General features: G+C 42.0%; 1 protein-coding gene and 2 gene segments (V, D, J or C); all 3 read left to right on the top strand.

Moving 5' to 3' along the window:
• The window catches only part of LOC125274624 (polymeric immunoglobulin receptor-like), an 859,185-nt gene that overhangs the window by 642,217 nt on the left and 191,577 nt on the right, over positions 1–25,391 (top strand). The window lies entirely within an intron of this gene.
• On the top strand, positions 13,613–14,150 carry LOC125274831. The segment is given in 2 exon segments: positions 13,613–13,723; positions 13,807–14,150. Coding segments are annotated over 2 exon segments (381 nt in total).
• On the top strand, positions 23,286–23,818 carry LOC125274960. The segment is given in 2 exon segments: positions 23,286–23,355; positions 23,447–23,818. Coding segments are annotated over 2 exon segments (363 nt in total).

The raw sequence follows: 25,391 nt of genomic DNA, 5'->3' as shown, positions 1-25,391 counted from the left end.
AATACAGTAAAAAACAGTAATATTGTGAAATATTATTACAATTTAAAATAATTGTGTACTATTTAAATATATTTGACAAAGTAATTTATTCCTGTGATGCAAAGCTGAATTTTCAGCATCGTTACTCCAGTCTTCAGTGTCACATGATCCTTCAGAAATCATTCTAATATGCTGATTTGCTGCTCAATAAACATTTATGATTATTTTCAATGTTGAAAACAGTTGTGTACTTTTTTTTTCAGGATTCCTTGATGAATAGAAAGTTCAAAAGAACAGCATTTATCTGAAATACAAAGCTTCTGTAGCATTATACACTACCGTTCAAAAGTTTGGGGTCAGTAAGAATTTTTATTTTTATTTTTTTGAAAAGAAATTAAAGAAATGAATACTTTTATTCAGCAAGGATGCATTAAATCAATCAAAAGTGGCAGTAAAGACATTTATAATGTTACAAAAGATTAGATTTCAGATAAACACTGTTCTTTTGAACTTTCTATTCATCAAATAATCCTGAAAAAAAATACTGTACACAAATATTTTGTACAATTGTACACATTAAATGTTTATTGAGCAGCAAATCAGCATATTAGATATGATTTCTGAAGGATCATGTGACACTGAAGACTGGAGTAATAATGCTGAAAATTCAGCTTTGCATCACAGGAATAAATTACTTTGTGAAATATATTCAAATAGAAAACAGTTATTTTAAATTGTAATAATATTTCACAATGTTACTGTTTTTACTGTATTTTTAATTAAATAAATGTAGCCTTGGTGAGCAGACAAAACCTCTTTTAAAAACATTAAAAATCTTAGTGGTTCCAAACTTTTGGACTGTTCTGTACATCCCAAGAGTTGCTCTCTTTGTAGATTCTCTTCAGCTTCATTGGCCACTTTCCTATATTTTATAAGTTTTGTTACAATAGGATGCATGTTTTAAAAAATATGCAAACTAGAAGAACATCTAAATATAATGCATAATCTGATGAGTTAATGAAGGAGCATGTTGATGAAGTATATTTCAAGTAATGCAAGTATAAAAATGAAACAGGACTTTACAGTCCCAAAATATTATTAGAACATTCCAGTGATCTATGTGCAGTAGTACAGAGGGTACCCTTTCTCTTTATTTAAGCAGGTGGCATGTAATTATTTTTTTCATCACAGTCCACAAAAATACCTCCACTTCTCCTATTCTGCACAAATTTAAGACCTCAAGAGATAATAGCAAGAATCAGCTGTATCTTCAGATGTGCAGTCTGAAAATTTAAGACACTGCAGTCAAACGAACAAACAAACAAACAAACAAAAAAGATATAAAAATGAATAAAGTCACCAAAGCAAAATGCCATTAAGCATGCTGGGAAATCATAAACCCTAAAAATCAGCAACATTATTATTTAATACTGTTTTCTCAAGACAACTCAGTTAAAATGTTAATATCTAATATGAAGACATTCCATATGTGTGATTTAAAAAAAAAAAAAAAAACTCTTAGTTCAAGCTCAAGCGTGAACACATAACCACGCTGCAAAGTGGTTGTTATCTGTTGTCATCTGTATTTCAACTTTGTTTCTTGTAATATAACAATAAATTATGATTACATTTTTTATGTTGTATTTTTTATCACCCTCAGTGCTGTTACGCTGTATTTCGGAGCTCTGTCCACGTATGGCTCTGACTACTCTAAACCCTCAAAAAAATCTCTTAATATGCAAACTATTCTGGAGGGCGGATCACCCTCACTCCCTGTTACGTGCTGCGCGTGTTTTCGATGTTTTTTTTTTTTTCCTGCCTCTGTTTTCTGTCCTCTGTGCTGTCTTGCTCTCAGGTCCACGCTGATTGGAGTAGGTGACTGTCACTCTTCATTACGGTGTCGTCTCTGCAGCCAATCAAGTGCCGCCCTGGAAGTTTAAAAGTCTCCCGGCGTGTCTTGTTCAGCAGTGCAGTTTGTGTGTGTCTCAGGCGTTTTAGTTAGAGCCTGTTATACTCTGTATGTTTTGTTCCTTTTGGCGTGTGAATCCGACACTTGACTTTGTCTATGTTAGAATGTCGAGAGTTAAGAGTAACTGATTACCTTTTGGGGAAACAGTGAACAGGTAAGCAGGTCGCGCGACATACATATTGCCCGCAGTTATCAAGTGTTAGAAACACCAGGTAAGAGGTGAGCGCCCTTTCTTGTATTTTGGTTTTTATTTAAGGGTAGGTATAGTTATGGCGTCGGGTGCGCCGAAGATCTCGGGTTTTCTTTTCACATTTTTCTTTGGTTAGTAAGTTAGAGGGTTTGAGAATTTAGTTTATGAATTGTTTTGTTTTATTCCTTTCTTTATTTTGGCGCCACCCTAGTTCCTTTTCCCCAGTAGTTAATTGTAAATTTCTTTATCCATTCTTCTATATAAATGCATTGTATTATAGCGCACTCACACTGATTAGTGGCTTCGGCTTGACGTACCAACATTAAACAAATTAATTGTACCCGCTTTTGTGTGCCTGGTCTTTTCTGCTGCCCGCTCCATTACAGCAATGTTAAAAACTAAATGTTGCGTTCTACCCTAGACCTTTAAAAGTTCGTAACATTTAATGGGGGCTCGTCCGGGATAAATATCTCCCGTGATATTAAACATTGCTGGAGTGGGAAGTAGAATGGCCATGGCTCTTTTGTAATTTGTTTGAAGGGCGTGACTGGTTAACCGGGTTTGTTTCGGCGTGGCAATGGCCGATTTTGATTTGGATAACTTCGTTAGAACGCCGTCTGTTGAGCGGCTTAACAAGTGCCGAAAAGATGATTTGCTATGCATCGCTGCTCATTATAAAATTGCGGTTACGAAGCAACAGCTTAAGAGAGATATTAAGAGCATTATCGTACAGAGGTTGGTGGAACTGGGTGTTTTGGTTTTGCCTGCTGGAGCAGACGAAGATTCTCTCAGCACCGACGTTCACTCAAATGTGTCTGGTGATGAGGAGCAGGGTGGAACGGCTGAGGTGGAGGGGTCTGAGACCAAGGCTGTTCTGCCGCCCTTTGAACCTTTTTCTCCGATCTCTGTTGGGTCGGTAGGTGATGCCCAGCTGAAAGTTCGTTTGGCGCGTGTCCAAATGGAAGCGCAGGAACGGGCAGAGAGTCGTCGGGCTGAGATGAAGTTACGACTTGAAGTTCGCAGGTTAGAAATTGAGGCGGAAAAGCAGGTTAAACTGCGTGAACTGGAGCTGAACGCAGCTAAAATTTCACCTGCCCCAGTTGTTCCACCGGTGCAGGCTGCTGGCGCTCCGTCAGGGGCTGGGTTAGCAGTAACCACCTTTGACGTGAGTAAGCATATCTCTCTCGTACCGCAATTTCGAGAAGCAGAAGTCGACTCATATTTTGGTGTGTTTGAGCGTATCGCGTCCGCACTAAATTGGTCTAGGGAAGTGTGGCCTTTACTGTTGCAGTGCAAATTAACTGGTAAGGCACAGGAGATATGTGCAACTCTATCTTTAGAAGATAGTTTAAATTACGACATGATGAAAGCTGCAATCTTGCGCGCTTATGAGTTAGTACCAGAAGCTTATAGGCAACGGTTTAGAGGCCACAAAAAAAATTCCAGTCAATCGTTCGTTGAATTCGCCAGAGAGAAAGGTGTTTTATTTGACAAGTGGTGCGCGTCGAGTAAAGTTACAGATTTTAAGACGCTACGAGAACTTATTCTTTTAGAAGAATTTAAGAACTGTATTCCCGAACGTGTCGTTGTTTATTTAAATGAACAAAAGGTGACTTCTTTATCTCATGCGTCTGTCCTGGCAGATGAATTCGTGTTAACACATAAGAACGTATTTACCACCGTCCGTTCTGATAAACCCACGTCCGTTCCTTTGATTAACCAGTCACGACCGAAAGCAGGTGCTCCGAAGTCAAAAGAGGATCGAGAATGCTTTTATTGTCATAAGTCTGGTCATTTAATTGCTGACTGTTCTGTGCTGAAACGAAAGCAGCAGGGCTCTGCGACCAAGAGCGTTGGTTTTGTAAAGGCTGTTGATGTTGCAAATGTTGAGCGTGATGGTAGGCCAGATTCTAGTTATGAACCGTTCTTGACGGAAGGGTTAATTTCTATTACGGGTAAGTCTACAGAACAGGTAAGAATTAAAATGCTCCGCGACACTGGTACTACTCAATCCTTTGTGGTTGCCGGTGTACTGCCGTTCTCTGAGCAGACCTTTTGTGGCAGTAATGTGTTGGTACAGGGCATAGAGATGGGTCTCCTTAAAGTGCCGTTACATCAGGTGCATTTGCAGTCTGAGCTGTGTACAGGTTTTGTAAAAGTAGGAGTTCGTGAATGTTTGCCTGTGAAAGGGGTACAATTTATCCTCGGCAATGATCTAGCTGGTGGGAAGGTTTTTCCCGTGTTGGAGGTTTTTGATAACCCTGTGTTAGATCAGGCCGATGAGGTGTCCGAGATGTATCCTGAAATTTTTCCGGCTTGCGCCGTTACGCGAGCCCAGGCTCGTAAGAAAGATGTGTTCGATTTGTCGTCCTCTTTTATTGCACCTATGCTTGCCGATGACGTTTTACCGCCGGTGGTAAGGTAAGACTGTTGAAGAATTCTCTCCTATCAGTTCGCACTGTTTGAAGTTGCCCGTGACGCGTGAAAAAATTATTTCTGCACAAACAGCTGACTTGACTTTGCGAAAATGTTTCTCTGCGGTTGTTCCTTTGGAGGAAGCACAACAGAGAAAATCTGCTTATTTCGTTGAAAATGGCTTATTGATGCGTAAGTGGTGTTCTGATGTTAAGGATGATTCGGAATGGAATGTGGTGTACCAAATTGTGATTCCCTCATGTTATCGTCAGCAAGTTCTATTCTTAGCTCATGATCATGATTTATCAGGACATTTAGGAATTAAGAAAACATATAATCGAATTCTGAGGCATTTCTTTTGGCCTCGCCTAAAAACTGATGTCGCTCATTTCTGCCGCACTTGTCACACTTGTCAGGTTACTGGCAAACCGAATCAGGTAATTCCCCCTGCGCCGCTCGTTCCCTATTCCAGTGGTAGGAGAACCGTTTGAGCACGTAATCGTTGATTGCGTAGGACCTCTACCTAAAACTAAAAACGGTAATCAATTTCTTTTAACAATCATGTGTAGTGCTACGCGTTTTCCTGAGGCGATTCCATTGAGAAAAATCACAGCTCCGGTAATCATTAAAGCGCTTGTGAAATTCTTTTCTACGTTTGGCTTACCGAAGGTCGTGCAAAGCGATCAAGGTACTAACTTTCTTTCTAAACTTTTTTCACAAGTTTTGACTACCTTGAATATTTCTCATAGAGTTGCAAGCGCCTATCACCCAGAGACTCAAGGGGCTCTCGAACGCTTCCATCAAACGTTGAAAGCGATGCTCAGGAAGTACTGCATGGATACAGGTAAGGATTGGGACGAGGGGGTACCGTTGGTTTTGTTTGCGGCTAGAGAGGCTGTGCAGGAAAGCCTTGGTTTTAGTCCCGCTGAGCTCGTGTTCGGACATACTGTCCGAGGTCCTTTAAAAATGCTCAAGGAAAATATTCTGTCTCTTGATTCCAGCCCAAAAACGAATGTTTTGGATTACGTTAGTAAATTCCGTGAGCGGTTGCATAAAGTTTGTTCTATGGCGAGAGATTCATTGACTGTTGCTCAGGAAAAGATGAAACGTCAGTTTGATCATAAATCGGTTCAGCGCTGTTTTCAAGAAGGAGATCAGGTGTTGGTGTTACTCCCTGTTGTTGGCTCTGCTTTATCTGCACGTTTCTCAGGTCCTTACCAAGTGTCAAAGAAGTTGAGTGACACCGATTATGTGGTTTGTACTCCCGACAGAAAGAGAAAGTCTCGCGTGTGCCATGTGAACATGTTAAAAGCATATCACAGTAGGGAATCTCCCCAAACAGAAGTTTCTGCTGTTTCTGATGTTCCAGCTCATGGTCCAGCTCCTGTAGCTATAGCCTGTGGTGGAGTGACTGCCGCTTGTGATGCTGATGCTGAGGATGATGGTATAGGGTCCCGTCATGCATATCAACAATGTGCTAGACTTAAGAATTCTGAGGTATTAAGCGAACTACCATCTCACTTAAAACATCTATCTGAAGAACAACGAAGTGATATTATGCATCTGATTAACGATTTCCCTTCTCTGTTTAATGACGTTCCTTCTCGCACTTCAGTTCTGCAGCATGATATTAATGTAGGTGATGCCACTCCGTTAAAGCAGCATGCGTACCGTGTGAATGCCACAAAGAGAGCTGTCATGCGAGATGAGGTTGAGTACTTATTGAGGCATGAACTTGCTAAGTTTAGTTGTAGTCCTTGGAGTTCACCATGCCTATTAGTCCCGAAGAGTGATGGCACCGCTCGATTCTGTACTGACTATCGGAAGGTAAATGCAGTTACCATTCCAGACTGTTTTCCCCTGCCGCGCATGGAAGATTGCGTGGATAATCTTGGTTCTGCTCGTTATGTCAGTAAATTAGATCTATTAAAGGGATACTGGCAAGTGCCCCTTACCTCTCGTGCTTCTGATATCTCAGCTTTTGTGACTCCTGACAGTTTCTTACAATATTCTGTTATGGCTTTCGGGATGCGCAACGCTCCCGCTACTTTTCAACGACTCATCAATATCGTGCTTTCCGGGGTGCCAAATTGTAATGCTTATTTGGACGATCTAGTGGTGTATTCTACTGACTGGTCAGAACATGTATCACTGTTACGGACTGTATTTGAGCGTCTTGCTAAAGCTTCTCTGACCTTGAATTTGGCCAAGTGTGAGTTTGCTCAAGCAACCATTACTTATCTTGGTAAAAAAGTCGGTCAAGGTCAAGTGCGCCCGTTAGAAGCGAAAGTAACAGCCATAGCTGAATTTCCAACTCCAGCTACTCGACGGGAACTCCGCAGGTTCTTAGGAATGGCTGGCTATTATCGCAGCTTTCTGTAAGAACTTTTCCATCATTGCGCAACCTTTAACGTCGCTCCTTAGTCCATCTTGTCAGTTTCGGTGGTCTGACGAATGTCAGCATGCGTTTACGTCGATTAAATCTCTTTTGTGTAGCGCTCCTGTTTTGATGGCTCCTAATCTTGATTCTGAGTTTAAATTGGAGGTGGATGCCAGCGCGGTTGGTGCCGGAGCCGTGCTGTTGCAGGAGGATGCGGATGGAATTGATCATCCCGTCTGCTACTTCTCGCGTAAGTTTAACAAACATCAAATTAATTATTCGACGATTGAGAAAGAGACGTTGGCACTGCTTATGGCCCTTCAATATTTCGACGTGTATGTTGGGTCTAACTGTCCAGTTACTGTATTTACGGATCATAACCCTCTAGTGTTTTTGTCGCGTATGTACAATCAGAATCAACGCTTAATGCGTTGGTCCCTAATTGTACAGAGTTACAATTTGGTCATAAAGCACAAGAGAGGTGCGGAGAACGTGTTCGCTGATGCCCTCTCTAGGGTGTAATTGTGCTACCTGTTTATTGCTGAAATAACAAATATATGCAATTTCATATAGTTTGTTCTTGTGGGCGGGAGTGTTACGTGCTGCGCGTGTTTTCGATGTTTTTTTTTTTTTTTTCCTGCCTCTGTTTTCTGTCCTCTGTGCTGTCTTGCTCTCAGGTCCACGCTGATTGGAGTAGGTGACTGTCACTCTTCATTACGGTGTCGTCTCTGCAGCCAATCAAGTGCCGCCCTGGAAGTTTAAAAGTCTCCCGGCGTGTCTTGTTCAGCAGTGCAGTTTGTGTGTGTCTCAGGCGTTTTAGTTAGAGCCTGTTATACTCTGTATGTTTTGTTCCTTTTGGCGTGTGAATCCGACACTTGACTTTGTCTATGTTAGAATGTCGAGAGTTAAGAGTAACTGATTACCTTTTGGGGAAACAGTGAACAGGTAAGCAGGTCGCGCGACATACATATTGCCCGCAGTTATCAAGTGTTAGAAACACCAGGTAAGAGGTGAGCGCCCTTTCTTGTATTTTGGTTTTTATTTAAGGGTAGGTATAGTTATGGCGTCGGGTGCGCCGAAGATCTCGGGTTTTCTTTTCACATTTTTCTTTGGTTAGTAAGTTAGAGGGTTTGAGAATTTAGTTTATGAATTGTTTTGTTTTATTCCTTTCTTTATTTTGGCGCCACCCTAGTTCCTTTTCCCCAGTAGTTAATTGTAAATTTCTTTATCCATTCTTCTATATAAATGCATTGTATTATAGCGCACTCACACTGATTAGTGGCTTCGGCTTGACGTACCAACATTAAACGAATTAATTGTACCCGCTTTTGTGTGCCTGGTCTTTTCTGCTGCCCGCTCCATTACAGCAATGTTAAAAACTAAATGTTGCGTTCTACCCTAGACCTTTAAAAGTTCGTAACACTCCCAGAGGATTGTTTTATAAACCGTCCAACGACTAACCATCTAAATCAGCTGCTGTGTACACTTTTTTTTCTGTGTAACTTGTTGTTTACTGGCAGTTGAGACAATGGAAATGCTACAGTATGTTGTTCTGCTGATGATTATTTTACGTAAGAAACTTCCATTTGTTCTGAATTATTACTGTCATCTCACTGTTCTATTACTGTAATCCATCTGACATTATTTTTTCTCTATATTTCAGGTGTTAGTGGTCAGTCTTTGACCTCTTCAGATTCTGTGGTGAAAAGACCAGGAGAATCAGTCACTCTATCCTGCAGTGTGTCTGGATTCTCAATGAGCAGCTGGATGGCCTGGATCCGTCAGAAACCAGGGAGAGGACTGGAGTGGATCGGCCGTATTGACAGTGGCACTGGCACTATTTTTGCTCAGTCTCTACAAGGCCAGTTCTCCATCACCAAAGACACCAGCAAAAACATGCTGTATTTAGAGGTGAAAAGCCTGAAGCCTGAAGACACAGCTGTTTATTACTGTGCAAGACACTCACAGTTACACAAAAAACTGCAGGCCTGAACAAAAACTATTCATGTGATCTCTGACGGCCCAAGAGCATTTTTCCCTAAAATATAACAAGCTTCAATGATTTTTACTTTATTAAAATATGGTTTTAAATCTGTAACATACATCTTTATTGAGGTCTTTCTTAATGAACTACAAGCATTATAAGCATATTGAATTCATGCAGACAAAGCGATCGTGTTTTTTTTTTTTTTTTTTTTTTTTTTTTTTCATAATTAGCTACCTGAACTATTAAATAAGAATAAAAATACATTGAAAGGCAGACATGGAGGTTAATAAGGACACAGAAAATGTAAATGTGCCTTTAGAGGGCAGTCTATGCAAACCTACTTCTTGTCCCTTTTAAAAGCCCCCACTCTATTCATCTACAGACACAAAACTTGTTTGACTTTCCTGCATCAGGTTCCTCTTTTCATAACATGGCAATGGATATTGTGTCTAAACTGGGTTTTATCTTCATGTTTGCTCTCACAGAATGTAAGAAAGGCTTTTGAAAACCTGTTGACTATCAGACTTATTCATGTGAACTGCTACTGTTCAACCTATACAGTATATGCTGCCACTGAGCCAAATAATGAGAAAGAACCAAACTGCATACCATAGCTATGTAGAAGACACTCAGATTTACCTAGCTCTGTCACCTAATGACTACAGCCCCATTGACTCCCTGAGCCAATGCACTGATGAAATTAAAAATTGGATGTGCCTAAACTTCCTTCAGTTAAACAAAGACAAAACTGAAGTCATTGCATTTGGAAACAAAGATGAGCAAGAAAATGAGAAGTAAAAAACAATAGCCTGAAAGTCAAAGAGACAGACATGGTTACAGAGGTTAATAAGGGCACAGAAAATGTAAATATACCTTTAGAGGGCAGTCTATGCAAACCTACTTCACCTAGTTCCCTTTAAAAGCCCCAATCTGTTTATCTCCATACATCGGTTTTGACTGTTGCAGCAGGTTCCTCCTTTCATAACATGAACATGAATATTTGGCATTTCATCTGTATGGTGATTGTATCTCAACAAGGTAATTTTGACATTTTTTTGTCAAACAGCGCTTTAATTAATACAAGCTCTTCATTGATTTATGTCTTTTTTCCACAGGTATCAGTGGTGATGAAATCCGATTAGATCAGTCTCCTGCTGTGATGAAGAGACCTGGAGAAACAGTGAAGATCTCCTGTAAAATATCTGGTTTTACGATGGCGAGCTACTGGATGCACTGGATCAGGCAGAAGCCAGGGAAAGCTCTGGAGTGGATTGGGAGAGTAAACACTGGTAGTGTTTATTATGCAGATACAATGGAAAATCACTTCACACTGAGTGAGGACGTGTCTCAAAGTACACAGTATCTTGAAGCCAAGAGTCTGAGAGAAGAGGACACTGCTGTTTATTACTGTGCTCGAGAGTCACAGTGACTCCATCTGTTGAAGCAGCTTTACAATAACTGAGAACTAATGAGAAAAGACCAAATATTAAACTATGAATCATATACTTGCTTTCCTTTCATGATTATGAAGTATTAGTACTCATGGATATAGAACCATCATGATATTTTCCTCTAATTTTTCTGATACTTCCTAGTTTGTATATGGAATCAACTCAACATACCAGCCTGGTCTCATTGTTAATACATAGGTATTAATATGTAACTTTCAAAATGTTCCTTCATGTCAAGATATATGTATAATTTCCCTTTTATCGCTTTGATAAATGTAAGATCCCTAAACCCAATCCTGAACCAAAACATACCCATTTTATTCAGAATGTTAAAAGAATAAAACAAAATGGACAGAAATGTGTAGGAAAATTACAATTTTAGTAAAAATAATACATTAAAATGATATTTTGAGCCGCTAATCCTACACCTACCCCTAAACCTACCCATAACCATTTCTTAAAACTCCCTACTGTTATAAATAAAAGAATAAATGACAAACAAGTGTAATCACAATAATTCATTTATTGCGAAAATGTCAAAAGTGGTAGCAAATGATGATGAGTTTCAGTCGCAGTCCTCTCTGATGGTAATGGTTTTTTTGTTGTTGTTGTTGTTGTTGTTGTTGTTGTTGTTGTTGTTTTTATGGGGAACAGAGCAGAATTGAAGTTATCCATGAAAATATGAATCCGGCTTCTCTCCATGGAGGCGCGCACTCATTTCAAATGTCAATCCACTGAAACATTGCATGTCGCAATCTGTGATGAAGCAGGTGAGAACCAATGAGCGTTCAATATCAGTGCCATAAACCATGTCATAAAGGTTCTCGAGGGCGCAGCTTTCAAATTTGGCTGAATCGCAAATGGCACCCTAAACCCTTAAGCCGAGTTCAGACTACACAATTTTCAATGTAGTCGGGTCACTGTTCTTTTCACACTGCATGACTGTCTTGGCCAGCATTCAGTCACTGCTGTGTTCAAACGGCATGATGGTTCAGCGACAGAAGATTTCACACTGCATGACTTTACAATAGGAAGAATCACCGACAACTCTGTCTGGCACGCAAACTATGTTTCACAACCAAACACATGGGAGATGTGACAAGGAAACAACGCGATATCACGCGTGCAAGACTGGAGTTCTCACGTCAGACTGGGATTATTATTAAAAATAATACCGTTGTGGTACAGCTCAGATGAAACGTCTAACAGACACGGGTGCCAAATTCCTGCCAAATTTCTACTAATTTTTCTTCCATTTCTTGGGTCCAAATAGACCGAGAAGAAGCCTTTTTCTGAAACGAAGCCATGCTTGCTGATATTGTGATCTATAACTCCTCCCCGAACTCCCCGCTGCTCTGTAATTTGCCCTCTCATTGGCTGTCGGTCATCGCCGATGTAGTTTTCAGTCAGAACACTTTTCACACAGCAGGATTTTGAATCACCAACAGGTCCAGATATTTAGCATGCCAAATATCTCACGGGCGTCGTAGACTCGTCGGCGATTCTCTCAGATCGCGTCTTTGCTCATTCACACTGCGTGATTGTCACTCGCGTGAACGAGCACCGATTTGCCTGTGATTTCAGGCATTTGTCTGCGATTTCTCAAAACCTGTCGGCGAGCCAAAATCATGCAGTCTGAACTCTCCTTTATGGTCTTCCTCTTCTTCCTTTGCACTTTCATGACATAATGCCACTTTGACTGCCGAGTAAAGTCTTCTGCGTAGCTCGCAAACTTGCAGGCTCAGCTGAAATGTGCATCGAGGGCGCATAGCAGCCGCAAAGGGGGCATCTAAAATGATGATTGGGACAACCCTACAGAGTATTCAGTGAAAAACTAGAGAATTCTGCATTAAGGTTCAAAAGGTTCAATGAGGTTCTATATAGAACCCTGTTGTTCTTGACTTAACTTTATAGAACGCTTTATGCCAAAAAGGTTATTTACAAGGAGAAAAGTCTTAAACAATTACACATTACTTACATGTTCAATGGGTTATTATTGCATTTTTTTTTTTTTTTTCAGTTAAAAAGTGTTTTTGAGCCTATATGAAGAAAATATGAAGCCTGACCAAACCCTTTAAGGTTCCATTTAGAATCTTATCTTTTAATTTCCAATGTGATACCATAATTATCTCCATAACTTCAGGCCTTTATAAAAAAAAGTGCTCTTGCTTTAACCAATGAAAAAGCAAACTTAATCTTGTAAATAAAAACAGGGCCTCACTGGCCTGCTGAAAATACTCATATGCAAAGCCACCTGCTCTGTCAGTGCTCAGCAACAACACAATGACTACTGCAATCCCATCACTTTCAGTCACACCTAAAATACCAGCATGTCTCACTTCTGTTCTCCTCAATGACCTTTAGACAGGCCCTCGAATGGCCAGTGGTCCTCCAGACAACAGCTGCCACAGCCAACTTTCATCCTTGAGAAGCTGATGCTGTTGTTCATTCATTGTTCAAAAAAAAAAATAAAAATAAATAAATAGTACATTTTTGACTTGAACTTATTGTAACTAAACAATATATGCCTGTGTAAGTCCAGTCTAGTCTCCTCATAGACCAAGCTCAGGAACTCTCAGAGCAACAGACACAATGCAATAAAACAATAAACGGAGTAGTAAACCTGGAGTCTTTGAGTAATTGATATTATTTATCATTATTGGCTTCTTGTTGTTTAATTATGTAATTATTATTATTAATTAGCATGATGCATTCTTACAGTTCCTGGCAAATAAAATGTTATATTTGATTTATTCTGTGTTCTTCTGAAATTGTTATTTCAGCTGATTAAGTTGAATCTGGTGTTACAGCACATTAATGTGCAGAATGAGTCAAACTGAAGGCTCATAAATGAAAGGAGCAGCAAACACTTCATCTGAGACCTTTTGATTTCTGTCTATTAATGACTTAGCAGTTTGTATGAACGTGACTTTGTTGTGAGCAAGCAGTTGCAGCCAAAGGTATTAGTTCCCCCTGCATCCTCTGACTATGATCAGACTGGTGATTTTGTGTTCGTGAGATCTGTGACCAGCTGTTTTGAGAATCCGTGTGACATCGGGTCAATAATGAATGACTGAAGAGTAAGTGAACAGGCCTACTAAACAAATATTTAAATTAAAACACAACTAGATTAAAAATCCTTACATCTGTGAACCTCTATATATGCAAATGATTCAGTAGGGAGGATCAGAGTCACTCAGACACTCACAGGACTGTGTTATAAACTAAATCCTCAGTCAGTGTTTATGTTCTGCTGCAGTGCAGATAAATATCTTCTTATTCTCTTCATTTGACAATTTTATGGTGATAATGGAAATGTTACTTTATGGAGTTCTCCTGATGATTATTTCATGTGAGAATGATTTCACTTCTCCAGATTATTATTGTCAGTTCATTTTTCTAAATCATCTAACATAATTTTTCTCTGTTTTTCAGCTGTTAGTGGTCAGTCTTTGACCTCCTCAGATTCTGTGGTGAAAAGACCAGGAGAATCAGTCACTCTGTCCTGCAGTGCGTCTGGATTCTCAATGAGCAGCTACTGGATGGCTTGGATCCGTCAGAAACCAGGGAGAGGACTGGAGTGGATTGGGTATATATCTGGCTCAACTGTATATTATGCTCAGTCTCTACAAGGACAGTTCTCAGTGACCACAGACACCAGCAAAAATATGCTGTATTTAGAGGTGAAAAGCCTGAAGACTGAAGACACAGCTGTTTATTACTGTGCAAGAGATTCACAGTTACACAAAAGACTGCAGTGCTGAACAAAAACTATTCATGCATGAAATCACTGAAGCAATTACTGCAAATTTCCCCACAATTCAACACATTACTTGTTTAGAAAACATTTTAATACTTCTGTATAAACAACGTCCCAAATGAAAGTATGAATTTCTGGGCTGGTAATAAGGAAGGTCAAAAAGATAATAGATTCAAAGTTTGGAGGAATGATCATTGAGTGAGATTCATAAACTGAAGTGAGTGTACTGTACATAAGCACCTGATAAATTAATCTGAAAATAATAGGCTGTTGTTTGATTCAGACTCAACAATATTCAATCATGCCAAATCTATTTTAAAATGCTGGCCTACTCTACATTTCCACTGTAGGATAAACACTAATCTTTATATATCCATAAAAATAAAGCTTTCAAGTGAATTACACTGTGGTGGCAAATATCATCTACAATGAGCAAGATGAATCCAGATATACGGTTGATTTTTTTCTTTTGGTCTGACCCTCCTTTTATTGATATGACATCTGCTGGAGGATGGGCTATGCAAATTAAAATGTACTTTCTGCCTTATAAATTATTCTTATTTATCTACTTTTCAGTGTTTTGTCATTGAGATTTTTAACAAAAACTACTGCAGAAATGGTCCTCAGAATTACTTGTTGTTTCATAAGCATACTTGTCTCTATGAAAAGTAAGTAAGATTTATTTTAAGTACTTCAGTGTATATATATTTTTATTAATTTTCATCTCTTTGCTGTCAAGTCATGTCTATTTTTCACATTATTGCTAAAATTCAAGTGTCTCATAAATGATAATTTCTTTTATTTTAACAGTGTGCAAAGGACAGACACTGACTGAGTCTGAGTCAGTCGTCCTTAAACCTGGGAACGAACATAAACTGGCCTGTACTTTCTCAGGATTTAGTATTGGCAGTGCAGATATTTCATGGATCAGACAGGCTGAAGGGAAAGGGCTCGAGTGGATCTCATTTATTTCTGCTCCAAGTGGCAGTAGCAAATATTACTCTAAAACTGTTGAAGGACGATTCACCATCTCCAGAGACAACAGTAAAATGCAGGTGTATCTGCACATGACAAATCTACAGGCTGAGGACACTGCTGTTTATTACTGTGCCCGAAAAACACAGTAACACAAGAGGCTGCTGAGCTGTACATAAACTTATGTGCTTTAGAGAAACTGTTTGTGCCACACGTGATTAAAAAATAATTCACATATGTATCTGAAAAAAACAATCCATCCCTCATTTTTTAACTTGTCAACTTTAAAGCATGTAAAAAAAAAATAAAAAAAATAAAATAAAAAACACTTAACTAACCTATAAACAATTTTTTCCTTATATTGTATGTTTTGGGAATGTGTAAAGTTTACATGATTCTGTGATTGGATAAGGATTTGTATCAATTAAAAATGTATTCACTTAACTTTGCTCTGTAATTATCTACGAGTCTGAGCTAATAAATAAAAAATAAACAATACATTGAAAGGCAGACATGGTTATTAAGGTTATTAAGTACACAGAAAATAGAAATATACCTTTAGAGCGCAGTCTATGCAAACCTACTTCTTGTCCCTTTTAAAAGCCCCCACTCTATTCATCTACAGACACAAAACTTGTTTGACTTTCCTGCATCAGGTTCCTCTTTTCATAACAGGGCAATGGATATTGTGTCTAAACTGGGTTTTATCTAAATCAGCATATTATCATCTCAAAAATATTGCAAGAATTAGATGCTTTGTCTCCAGTCAAGACTTAGAGAAACTTGTTCATACTTTCAACACCAGCAGGGTGAATTATTGTAATGGGCTCCTCACTGGTCTTCCCAAAAAGACCATAAGACAGCTGCAGCTCGTACAGAACGCTGCTATCAGGATTGTGAGCAGAACCAGAAAATATGAACATATCACACCAGTCCTCAGGTCCTTGCACTGGCTTCCAGTTGCATTTAGAATTGATTTTAAAGTACTGTTTCTTGTTTGTAAATCACTCAATGGCCTAGGACCTCAATACATTGCAGATATGCTCATTTAATATAAACCTAACAGATCACTCAGATCAATAGGATCACATCAGTTAGAAAAATCAAGGGTTCGCTCTAAACAAGGAGAGTCTGCTTTTAGCTGTTACGCCAGTCACAGCTGGAACCATCTTCCAGAAGAGATCAGATGTGTTCCAACAGTAATTCAAATCCAGACTCACATATCACATACATCATACTCACATATCTTTTTAGCTATGCATTTACTGAATAAGCACTGTGCTACGTCCGAACTGAATGCACTTTATTTTATATGTACTCTTTTAATTCTTTTTCATTTTTAACTGCTTTTATTGCATTTTATATCAATCTTTTGTGCATCCTCTTTTTACTACTTCCTATGCATTCCATTTTATTAAGTCGTTTTATTTTGTTAGGGCTGTCTGAGTGAAAGAAATAGGGAAAGGAGAGCGGCAGAGATTCACTTAGACGTGAGTGAAGAGTACGGAATTGGCAGGAGGCCAGGGAGGTACGTTAATTATACTAGTTTTATGATATTTATGATCATATGGCTTTGATAAGAAGTCACTGGGAGCCACTAATGGCAGGCAGCGCATCGAACGCACTCCAATACAGGGACACGAAAAGTGGCGTAGGACATGATAGTGGTGTATCTGTCTAGAGATACCCCTACAGGGAGTGTAAAGCACTGGATAAGGTCAGATTCGATGACACCGTGAACATGACTCTGTCTCTTCCACATCAGATAGAGAAACCCCATACTTAGTGATTCAGGCAGTTAGGGTTCATATTTGTTTCCTGTTCATTCCATTTTTATTCTTATGTATTTGTTTCCTTTTCATGTAAAGCACTATGAATTACCATTGTGTATGAAATGTGCTATATAAATAAACTTGCCTTGCCTCGCCTCGCCTTACAGTTGTAAATGTTAATGTTGAACTGCTCATTTTTCAGTCTGTTGGTGTCACTGACTGAGTCTGAGTCAGTAGGCTACTTTGGGTGTGTCAGGGAGTCAACACATTCACCACCCTCTCCACCCACCAACGTCATCAGGACCCAGTCACCCGACTACTGATCACACACACCTGTCAGCAATCGCAGCCAGCACTATAAAACAGCACTCCTCCCGTTCACTCACTGTCTGGTCTCAACCTTACCATGTTGAACAAACTGACTCACTTATCTGCTTGTTATGCACCTGTTCCCTGGATTCCACTTTGCATCTGACCACGATCACCTCCTGGTTCCTCAGTTCCGTTCCAATCCCTGGAAAAGTGAAAGACTTCATGACTCACAGATAAGACTCTAACAAAGACTTTCCTTCAAGTTTGCTTACTTGGATTTCCCATTCGTCTGTGTTCATATTATTATTTCTTACCTCTGTGTTCCGTGTGTATCTGCTGACAGGGTGTCTTGTTCATCATATTTATTTTCATATAAAAGCAACAGAATTAGGAGTCTGAGCCACTATTTGTGCTACTAAATGTGAGAACAATGACCCAGTGGTGGAAAAGGGCTGATCTGTGTTTGCCTGTATGCATTCAACTACAACAGTGAAAAACTACAACTTTGCTACAGTCCTTTATTCACTTTCACATGAACGTAACACAACATCACATCTGTTTTTAATGGAACTCAGAGGAGATTGTATACTCATGCCTTCTTTGAAAACTAATCACATTTATTCATGTCACAGAAGGACAACATTATATCCGTATTAAGATGCGGAACTATTGTCCTTTAAATGAACCTCAGTGGCCTCAAGATCTAGTTTTGCTAATTCAGGGTTTCAATGCAAATGATCTGATGTCCGTTCCATATTTAAACAACTACACTGTTGAGTGGAGGACTCATCACCAGTTCCCTTTCGTGGGAACTATCGACGCTACGTCGGATGACGTGATGGGAACCTTCTGTCTTTTGTGTTCGTGAAGCACCTCTGTATCCAACCAATGAAAAGACGTGACGTCAGAGGCGGGTGACGTCACGGATCAGGAAGCTATAAAGCACACCTGAACACAAAGCACGCCAGCTTCTGTTGTCTTCAGCAAGCGCTCTCTGTATCTTGTCTGTCTTATTTATTGTTGTCTGTCTGATATATATATATATATATTCACACAGTGATCTCTTCGTCCGAGGACAAGAGTTTCAAGCACAAAAATAAGACAAAAAGCATTATGGCGGAAAAGCAGCAACAGTTTAAAAAGTGTACTCCTCCTTGTCCACGCTACATAGTGACAGGAGATTCACACGACATGTGTGAAATGCCTGGGGGTTGAGCATGCACAGGCGGCTCTCGAGGGAGCCGTCTGTGTACACTGCGATCGGCTCACCCTCAGAGTGCTGCGATCTCGCCGGGCGCTCTTTGAGGAGGGCGCCGAGGCGAGTGTTCCCCGCGGGTCTGGTCCCGCTGCTGCCGAGGCACAGCGAAGGCTGCACTCGTGGGGTTCACAGATGGATCTAGCAGAGGGGGAAGAGACGGGCGCTGCCCTATCGCTTCCCTTACCTGCTAGACCCAGTGTCTCTCCTTTGGTGGCGGAAGCACGCGTAGCGGTTTCTTCCCCCCGAAGAGAGGCACCGATGCTTAACATATCTTCCTCCGAGGAGGTTGATGTGGAGAGCGTCGATGAGGAACCGCCATCCTCATCCCCTGCTTATGAGGAGCTATTAGAGGTAGTGACCAGGGCAGTAGAAAAGTTAAAAATCGACTGGCCCGCGGAGAAAGCTGAAAATAAACCAAAAAGTAAGCTTGATGAAAGGTTTCTTCCCACGCGGTCACTACCTCAGCGCCGGGGTCTGCCGTTTTTTCCCGACCTCCACACCGAGGTGTCGAGGTCGTGGAAGCGGCCAGTACAATACAGACTATACAGCCCGCAGACATCACTATATAGCAATATAGTTGGGCTGAAACGTCACGGCTATGGGGCGATGCCTCGGGTCGAGGAGACGCTCGCGAGCCATCTCTCACCCGAGTCCACATCGTCCCTTAAGACCCCGACGCTGCCCACCAAGCCCCTAAAGACAACTTCCAGCTTGGTGGGCAAGGCTTATTCGGCGGCAGGTCAGGCGGCGGCATGCCTTCACACTATGTCTATCTTACAGGCATACCAAGCCGACCTGCTGGGGGAAATTGATGACACTGGGGAAGCGTCCTTTGAGGCTATTCATGAGCTCAGAAAGGCAACAGATTTAGCTCTCCGGGCCACCAAGGAGACAGCCAAATCCATCGGCCACTCTATGGCAGCCCTGGTGGCCACGGAGAGGCATCTCTGGCTCAACCTCTCAGACATCAAGGAGAGTGATAAAAATGTTCTCATGGACGCGCCGCTGTCTCCTGATGGCCTGTTCGGCGACGCAGTGTCAACTGTCGTCGACAGGTTTCAGGAGACACGAAAGCAGACAGCGGCATTCTCTAAAATTATTCCCCGCCGCTCTCACCCCCCGAGGCTGCTGGGCGGGAGCAGCCTCAGCCGACAGCCAGCTCCTCAGCACACAGGGTGCAACAAAAAGCCAGTGTCACCTCCCGTGCTCCCCACAAAGATCTGGGGGGCCGGGGCGGGCGGCACAGGCGAAGCCTTCCAGAGGTAGGACGGATCTGAGGACCGTCATTATCTCCCGGAAGGCTTCAAAGAAGAGGTCCTGACCTTTATAGTGCAGGATCTCTCGAGGGCAGCCCCCTCCGGGGGGATTCGGATATCGGGTCCCTCCCGGTGCCCTCAGGGGACCGTTCTGTCAACCCTGCCACCCAGCGTGCGTCAGGGCACAGCGGTCTCCGCCGATCCTCCGAGGAGGGTCGGCCAGCACGTGATTCGCCTGTCTGCCGGTGCGCCGCGTCAGATGGACAAGCCAAGTGCTCAAAAAACACCAGAGACCAGTCTCGAGAGATTGGTTCCCTTAGTAGAATATTTGGAAGAGTGGAAAAATCTCCCGAATGTTTCGAAGTGGGTGCTGCTCATGGTAGAACAGGGCTACAGAATTCAGTTCGGTTCACGACCGCCCAAGTTCAATGGGGTGCTTCCTACGGTGGTAACCCCAGAGCAGTCTCTGGTGATGGAGCAAGAAGTAACGACGCTTTTGCAAAAAGGGGCTATAGAAAGGGTTTCCCCTCCCAGCAAAATGTCGGGCTTTTACAGCCGCTACTTCATTGTTCCGAAGAAGGATGGAGGGTTGCGTCCGATCATAGATTTACGTGTGTTAAATCGATCAGTAAGGAAGTTGAAGTTCAAAATGCTTACACTCAGACAGATAATCCCTCAGATCAGGTCCGAGGACTGGTTTGTAGCGATAGATCTGAAAGACGCATACTTTCATGTATCCATCCATCCTTCACACAGGAAGTTCCTCAGGTTTGCTTTCGGGGGCGAAGCTTACCAATACAGGGTTCTTCCGTTCGGCCTATCCCTCTCACCCCGCACGTTCACGAAGTGCGTGGATGCAGCGCTGGCTCCGCTGAGACTCCAGGGCATCCGCGTGCTGAACTATATCGACGATTGGTTGATACTAGCTCAAACAGAACAATTGGCATTTCAACATCGAGATGTTGTTCTGTCGCACATGAAAAGGCTTGGGCTGAGGCTCAACGCCAAAAAGAGTGTGCTGGTCCCGAGTCAGGTTGCAAACTACTTAGGTGTAATCTGGGATTCCACCACGATGCAGGCGCAGTTGTCCCCTGCTCGTGTGAGTTCCATTCTCGGGGCCGTGAAAGGGGTGAAATTAGGCCAGTCACTCACTGTAAAACAGTTTCAGAGACTGTTGGGTCTGATGGCAGCTGCGTCCAACGTCATTACTTTTGGCCTCCTGCACATGAGACCCTTACAGTGGTGGCTCAGGACCAAGGGGTTTTCCCCGAGGGGAAATCCTTTTCGCATGATCAAAGTCACGCGGCGATGCCTTCGTGCTCTGGTCATGTGGAAGAAGCCTTGGTTTCTAACCCAGGGACCCGTGCTGGGGACTTCTGGTCGTCGTGTAATGCTTACGACAGATGCTTCCCTCATGGGCTGGGGGGCGATCATGAGTGGTCGCTCAGCGCAGGGTCTTTGGGAGGACCATCAGCTCTCCTGGCACATAAATCGGCTGGAGATGATGGCGGTGTTTCTTGCACTGAAACACTTCCTCCCAGACCTGAGAGATTACCATGTGTTGGTCCGTACGGACAACACTGCGGTGGTCTCGTACATCAACCATCAGGGGGCTTGCGGTCTCGCCTATTATCAAAATTGGCCAGTCGCATCCTCCTCTGGTCCCAGGGAAAGCTCCTCTCGCTGAGAGCAGCTTATATCCCTGGGCGGTTGAATGTGGGAGCGGACGCCCTGTCGAGGCAGGGCGCGAGACCGGGGGAATGGAAACTCCACACCGAGGTGGTGGAGTTGATATGGAAAACTTTTGGTCGAGCTCAAGTCGATCTATTTGCCACAGAGGAGTCAGCTCAGTGCCCTCTGTGGTATTCACTTCAGCACCCAGCACCTCTAGGGCTGGATGCCATGCTACAGACGTGGCCGAGGCTGCGTCTGTATGCATTCCCCCCAGTCTCAATGCTCCCGGGAGTTCTGGAGAAGGTTCGCCAGGAGAAGGTCGACCTAATATTGGTGGCCCCTTACTGGCCGACCAGAGTATGGTTTGCGGACATAATGTCTCTACTTCACGGCTCTCCCTTAGAGCTTCCTCTCAGGCAGGATCTCCTGTCTCAAGCGGGCGGCACGATTCTCCATCCCCGCCCAGAAATGTGGAAACTGTGGGCCTGGCCCCTGAGGGGGCAAGGCTCATAGGAACTGGTCTCTCAACCGAGGTTGTGGAGACCATCCTTCACTCCAGAGCTCCCTCCACGAGGAAGTTGTACTTATATAAATGGAAACTGTTCTCTATGTGGTGTGAACAGCATAATTTGGACCCGGTCCATTCTTCTGTCTCTGACGTGCTTCAGTTCCTTCAGGAAAAGTTCTCGGAAGGTTTAACCCCTTCCACGCTGAAAGTATATGTGGCCACTATTTCGGCTCATCATATCCCTGTAGGGGGCTCCTCGCTGGGTCGAGACCCCCTAGTAGTACGCTTCCTCCGTGGTGCACTCAGGTTGAGACCTGTGGTGCGCACGAAGACCCCGACCTGGGACCTCGCTATTGTGCTCCAAGGGCTGGCTGAGGCTCCCTTCGAGCCGATAGAGGAGGTGTCAGATAAGTTCTTGACACTCAAAACCATCTTTCTTCTGGCTGTCTCTTCCCTGAAGAGAATCAGTGATTTACAAGCGCTGTCAGTCGCTCCATCTTGCCTTGAGTTTGCGCCAGGTATGGTGAAAGCCTTTTTGCATACCAGGCCTGGCTATGTTCCAAAGGTTCCAACGAGGGTCCCAGGTCCCATCGTACTGGAGGCTTTCTGCCCGCCTCCTTTTGCGAGTTTGGATCAGGAAAGGAAGAATCTGCTTTGCCCTGTAAGAGCATTAGATGCTTATGTCCACAGAGCTGCCCTGTGGAGGAAAACAGAACAATTGTTTGTATGTTACGGGTCCCCTAAGAGGGGGGGCCCAGCATCTAAACAGCGGATGAGCAAGTGGGTGGTCGACGCCATCTCACTTGCGTATGAGACGGTGGGGTGCCCGTGTCCTCTGATGGTGCGTGCTCACTCCACGAGAGGTATGGCCGCGTCCAGAGCTCTCCTATCTGGTGTCTCTATGGACGACATTTGTGGTGCGGCTGGATGGTCATCCCAGCACACTTTTATCAGATTTTACAATCTTCACCTTAACATCACTCCGGGGGCCAGGGTGCTACAAGATAGCAGCCAGGCACTTGGAGACACGGCGTAGTTGGGATTGCGTTCCCATCACGTCATCCGAAGTAGCGTCGATAGTTCCCACGAAAGGGAACGTCTCGGGTTACGAGTGTAACCCTTGTTCCCTGAGTAAGGGAACGAGATGCTACGTCGCGTGGCCGTATCTCCTGCATACCTGGTGCGCTTGCTTCAGACATTTTACAGAAGCTGGCGTGCTTTGTGTTCAGGTGTGCTTTATAGCTTCCTGATCCGTGACGTCACCCGCCTCTGACGTCACGTCTTTTCATTGGTTGGATACAGAGGTGCTTCACGAACACAAAAGACAGAAGGTTCCCATCACGTCATCCGACGTAGTGTCTCGTTCCCTTACTCAGGGAACAGGGGTTACACTCGTAACCCGAGACGTTCAGCCTTGACATAAATCATGTTCACTTCATATATCTTGCTGTTGCTGGCCGCAGTGTCTGGTAAATATATTTATAGGACAAAATAAACTCTTTTCTTAGTGTAAATAAATACATGATCCTGATTATTTGTACATTTCATGTTTATCCACAGGTATTGACTCTCAGGTTGTGCTCACACAGTCTGAACAGTCAGTAGTTGTGACTCCAGGTGGTTCCTGCAAACTGACCTGTGCCTGCAGTGGATTCACTCTTAGTAGCACTAACATCTATTGGATCCGTCAGGCACCTGGAAAAGGACTTGAATTGATTATTTATTATTATTCAGATTCTTATAAGAGCTCAGCTCAGTCAGTGCAGGGCAGGTTCACAGCATCTAAGGACAGCTCTACTTTCTATCTACACATGAATCAGCTGAAGACTGAAGACACTGCGGTGTATTACTGTGCAAGAGAGACACTGTGGAAACACTAATACAGACAGCTGTTCAAAAACTCATCATGAGGTGGACATGGTTGAGCTGATAAAGGGGAAGATGATACAAAGTGATATAAGTGATAAAATCTAAAATGTTTTGAATCTAAATGCATTTATATACAATAAAAAAACCCATAAAAAACACGCTGCTATTAAAATGATTCTTTATTTCGAGTCATACTGACTCGTCTGTTTCCCACAGTATGTCTCAGTATGAAGTAGATCTGTTCAGTCTAGGCTACATTCTCTTATATTAACAATGGACTGGATGTTTTTTTTTTTTTTTTTTTCTAATAATCCTTCTATCACAAAACTTTATAAACTGTACTAATACATGGGTATTGTCAAGGTGGAGCTTATTTTATTTTTTCTTAGTTTTTTATTTATTTTTATTTTATATATCCAATAAGAAAGTGTTTTATGGCGCAACTTTTTTTTTTACTAAAGTTGTGTACCCTTTTGTACCCTTTTATCGGTGTCATATTTCAGGTTTCACGTAGCTCAAATGGTAGAGCATTGCAATATACGTGACTCTTCAGCAGCATCACATCAGTAACACCTCCTCACATTTCCACCCAATACTCTCCATGCTTACTCTTCAAATTCAATCTCCAATTCAACTTTATATATAAACACAAATTCAGCTCAACAATAATCAAACATGTCAAATAAATTAGTAATTTAATAAATAGTTCATTCATTTTTGTCACATGTCTGTTTATTTTGGACTCTTGTTTGTTTTTTTCATTTGTCATGTCCTCCTTTGTTCAGTTTTCCCGGCCACTCTTTAGCTCTCATAGTTACAGACTGATTTGATTTTCAGTTCATGTGTGTCTTATTAATTATCCTGTTAAGTTCCCTTTGTTTGCCTTGTGTATATGTACAGTGTGTTCTCCCTCAGTCTCTGTCGGTTCGTGTTGTGTTAATGTGGTTTTCTCCTGGTTATTGTGATTAAATTCTACTTTCAAGGATTCTTTCTCGTTGTGAGTTTATATAGGCTACAACATGTTACGTAATAATTTTGACATTTTGCTATTTTATTTTATTTTTTTATTTTAGAAAAAAGTCCTCAGAATTACCTGTTTTTAATGAGCATAATATGTCTGTATGGACGGTAGGATTTAGAAATGCATTTTTCTTTCTTTTTTTAATGCTATTTCATAACTGATTGATGTAGACATGGTCTTACTGTTATTTTAACAAAGTGCAAAAGGTCAGACACTGACTGATTCAGTCGTCCTCAATCCTGGCAACGAACAAACTGACCTGTACTTTCTCTGGGATTGAAGTTGGTGATGCAGTTATTTCATGGATAAGACAAGCTGAAGGGAAAGGGCTCGAGTGGATCTCATATATTTCTGCTTCAAGTGAATATTTTGCAGAATTTGGATTGAATAATAATTTGGATTACCTAAAAATATATAAATTTAATTGGTAACCAGCCCCTCTGAGCAAGAAAATGAGAAGTAAAAAACAATAGCCTGAAAGTCAAAGAGACAGACATGGTTACAGAGGTTAATAAGGGCACAGAAAATGTAAATATACCTTTAGAGGGCAGTCTATGCAAACCTACTTCACCTAGTTCCCTTTAAAAGCCCCAATCTGTTTATCTCCATACATCG

Source organism: Megalobrama amblycephala, linkage group LG1, assembly GCF_018812025.1.
Source record: "Megalobrama amblycephala isolate DHTTF-2021 linkage group LG1, ASM1881202v1, whole genome shotgun sequence".
Classification (NCBI taxonomy): Eukaryota; Metazoa; Chordata; class Actinopteri; order Cypriniformes; family Xenocyprididae; genus Megalobrama; species Megalobrama amblycephala.
Note: the sequence above shows the minus strand (reverse complement) of the source record. Positions and strands in the feature narration are given on the sequence as shown.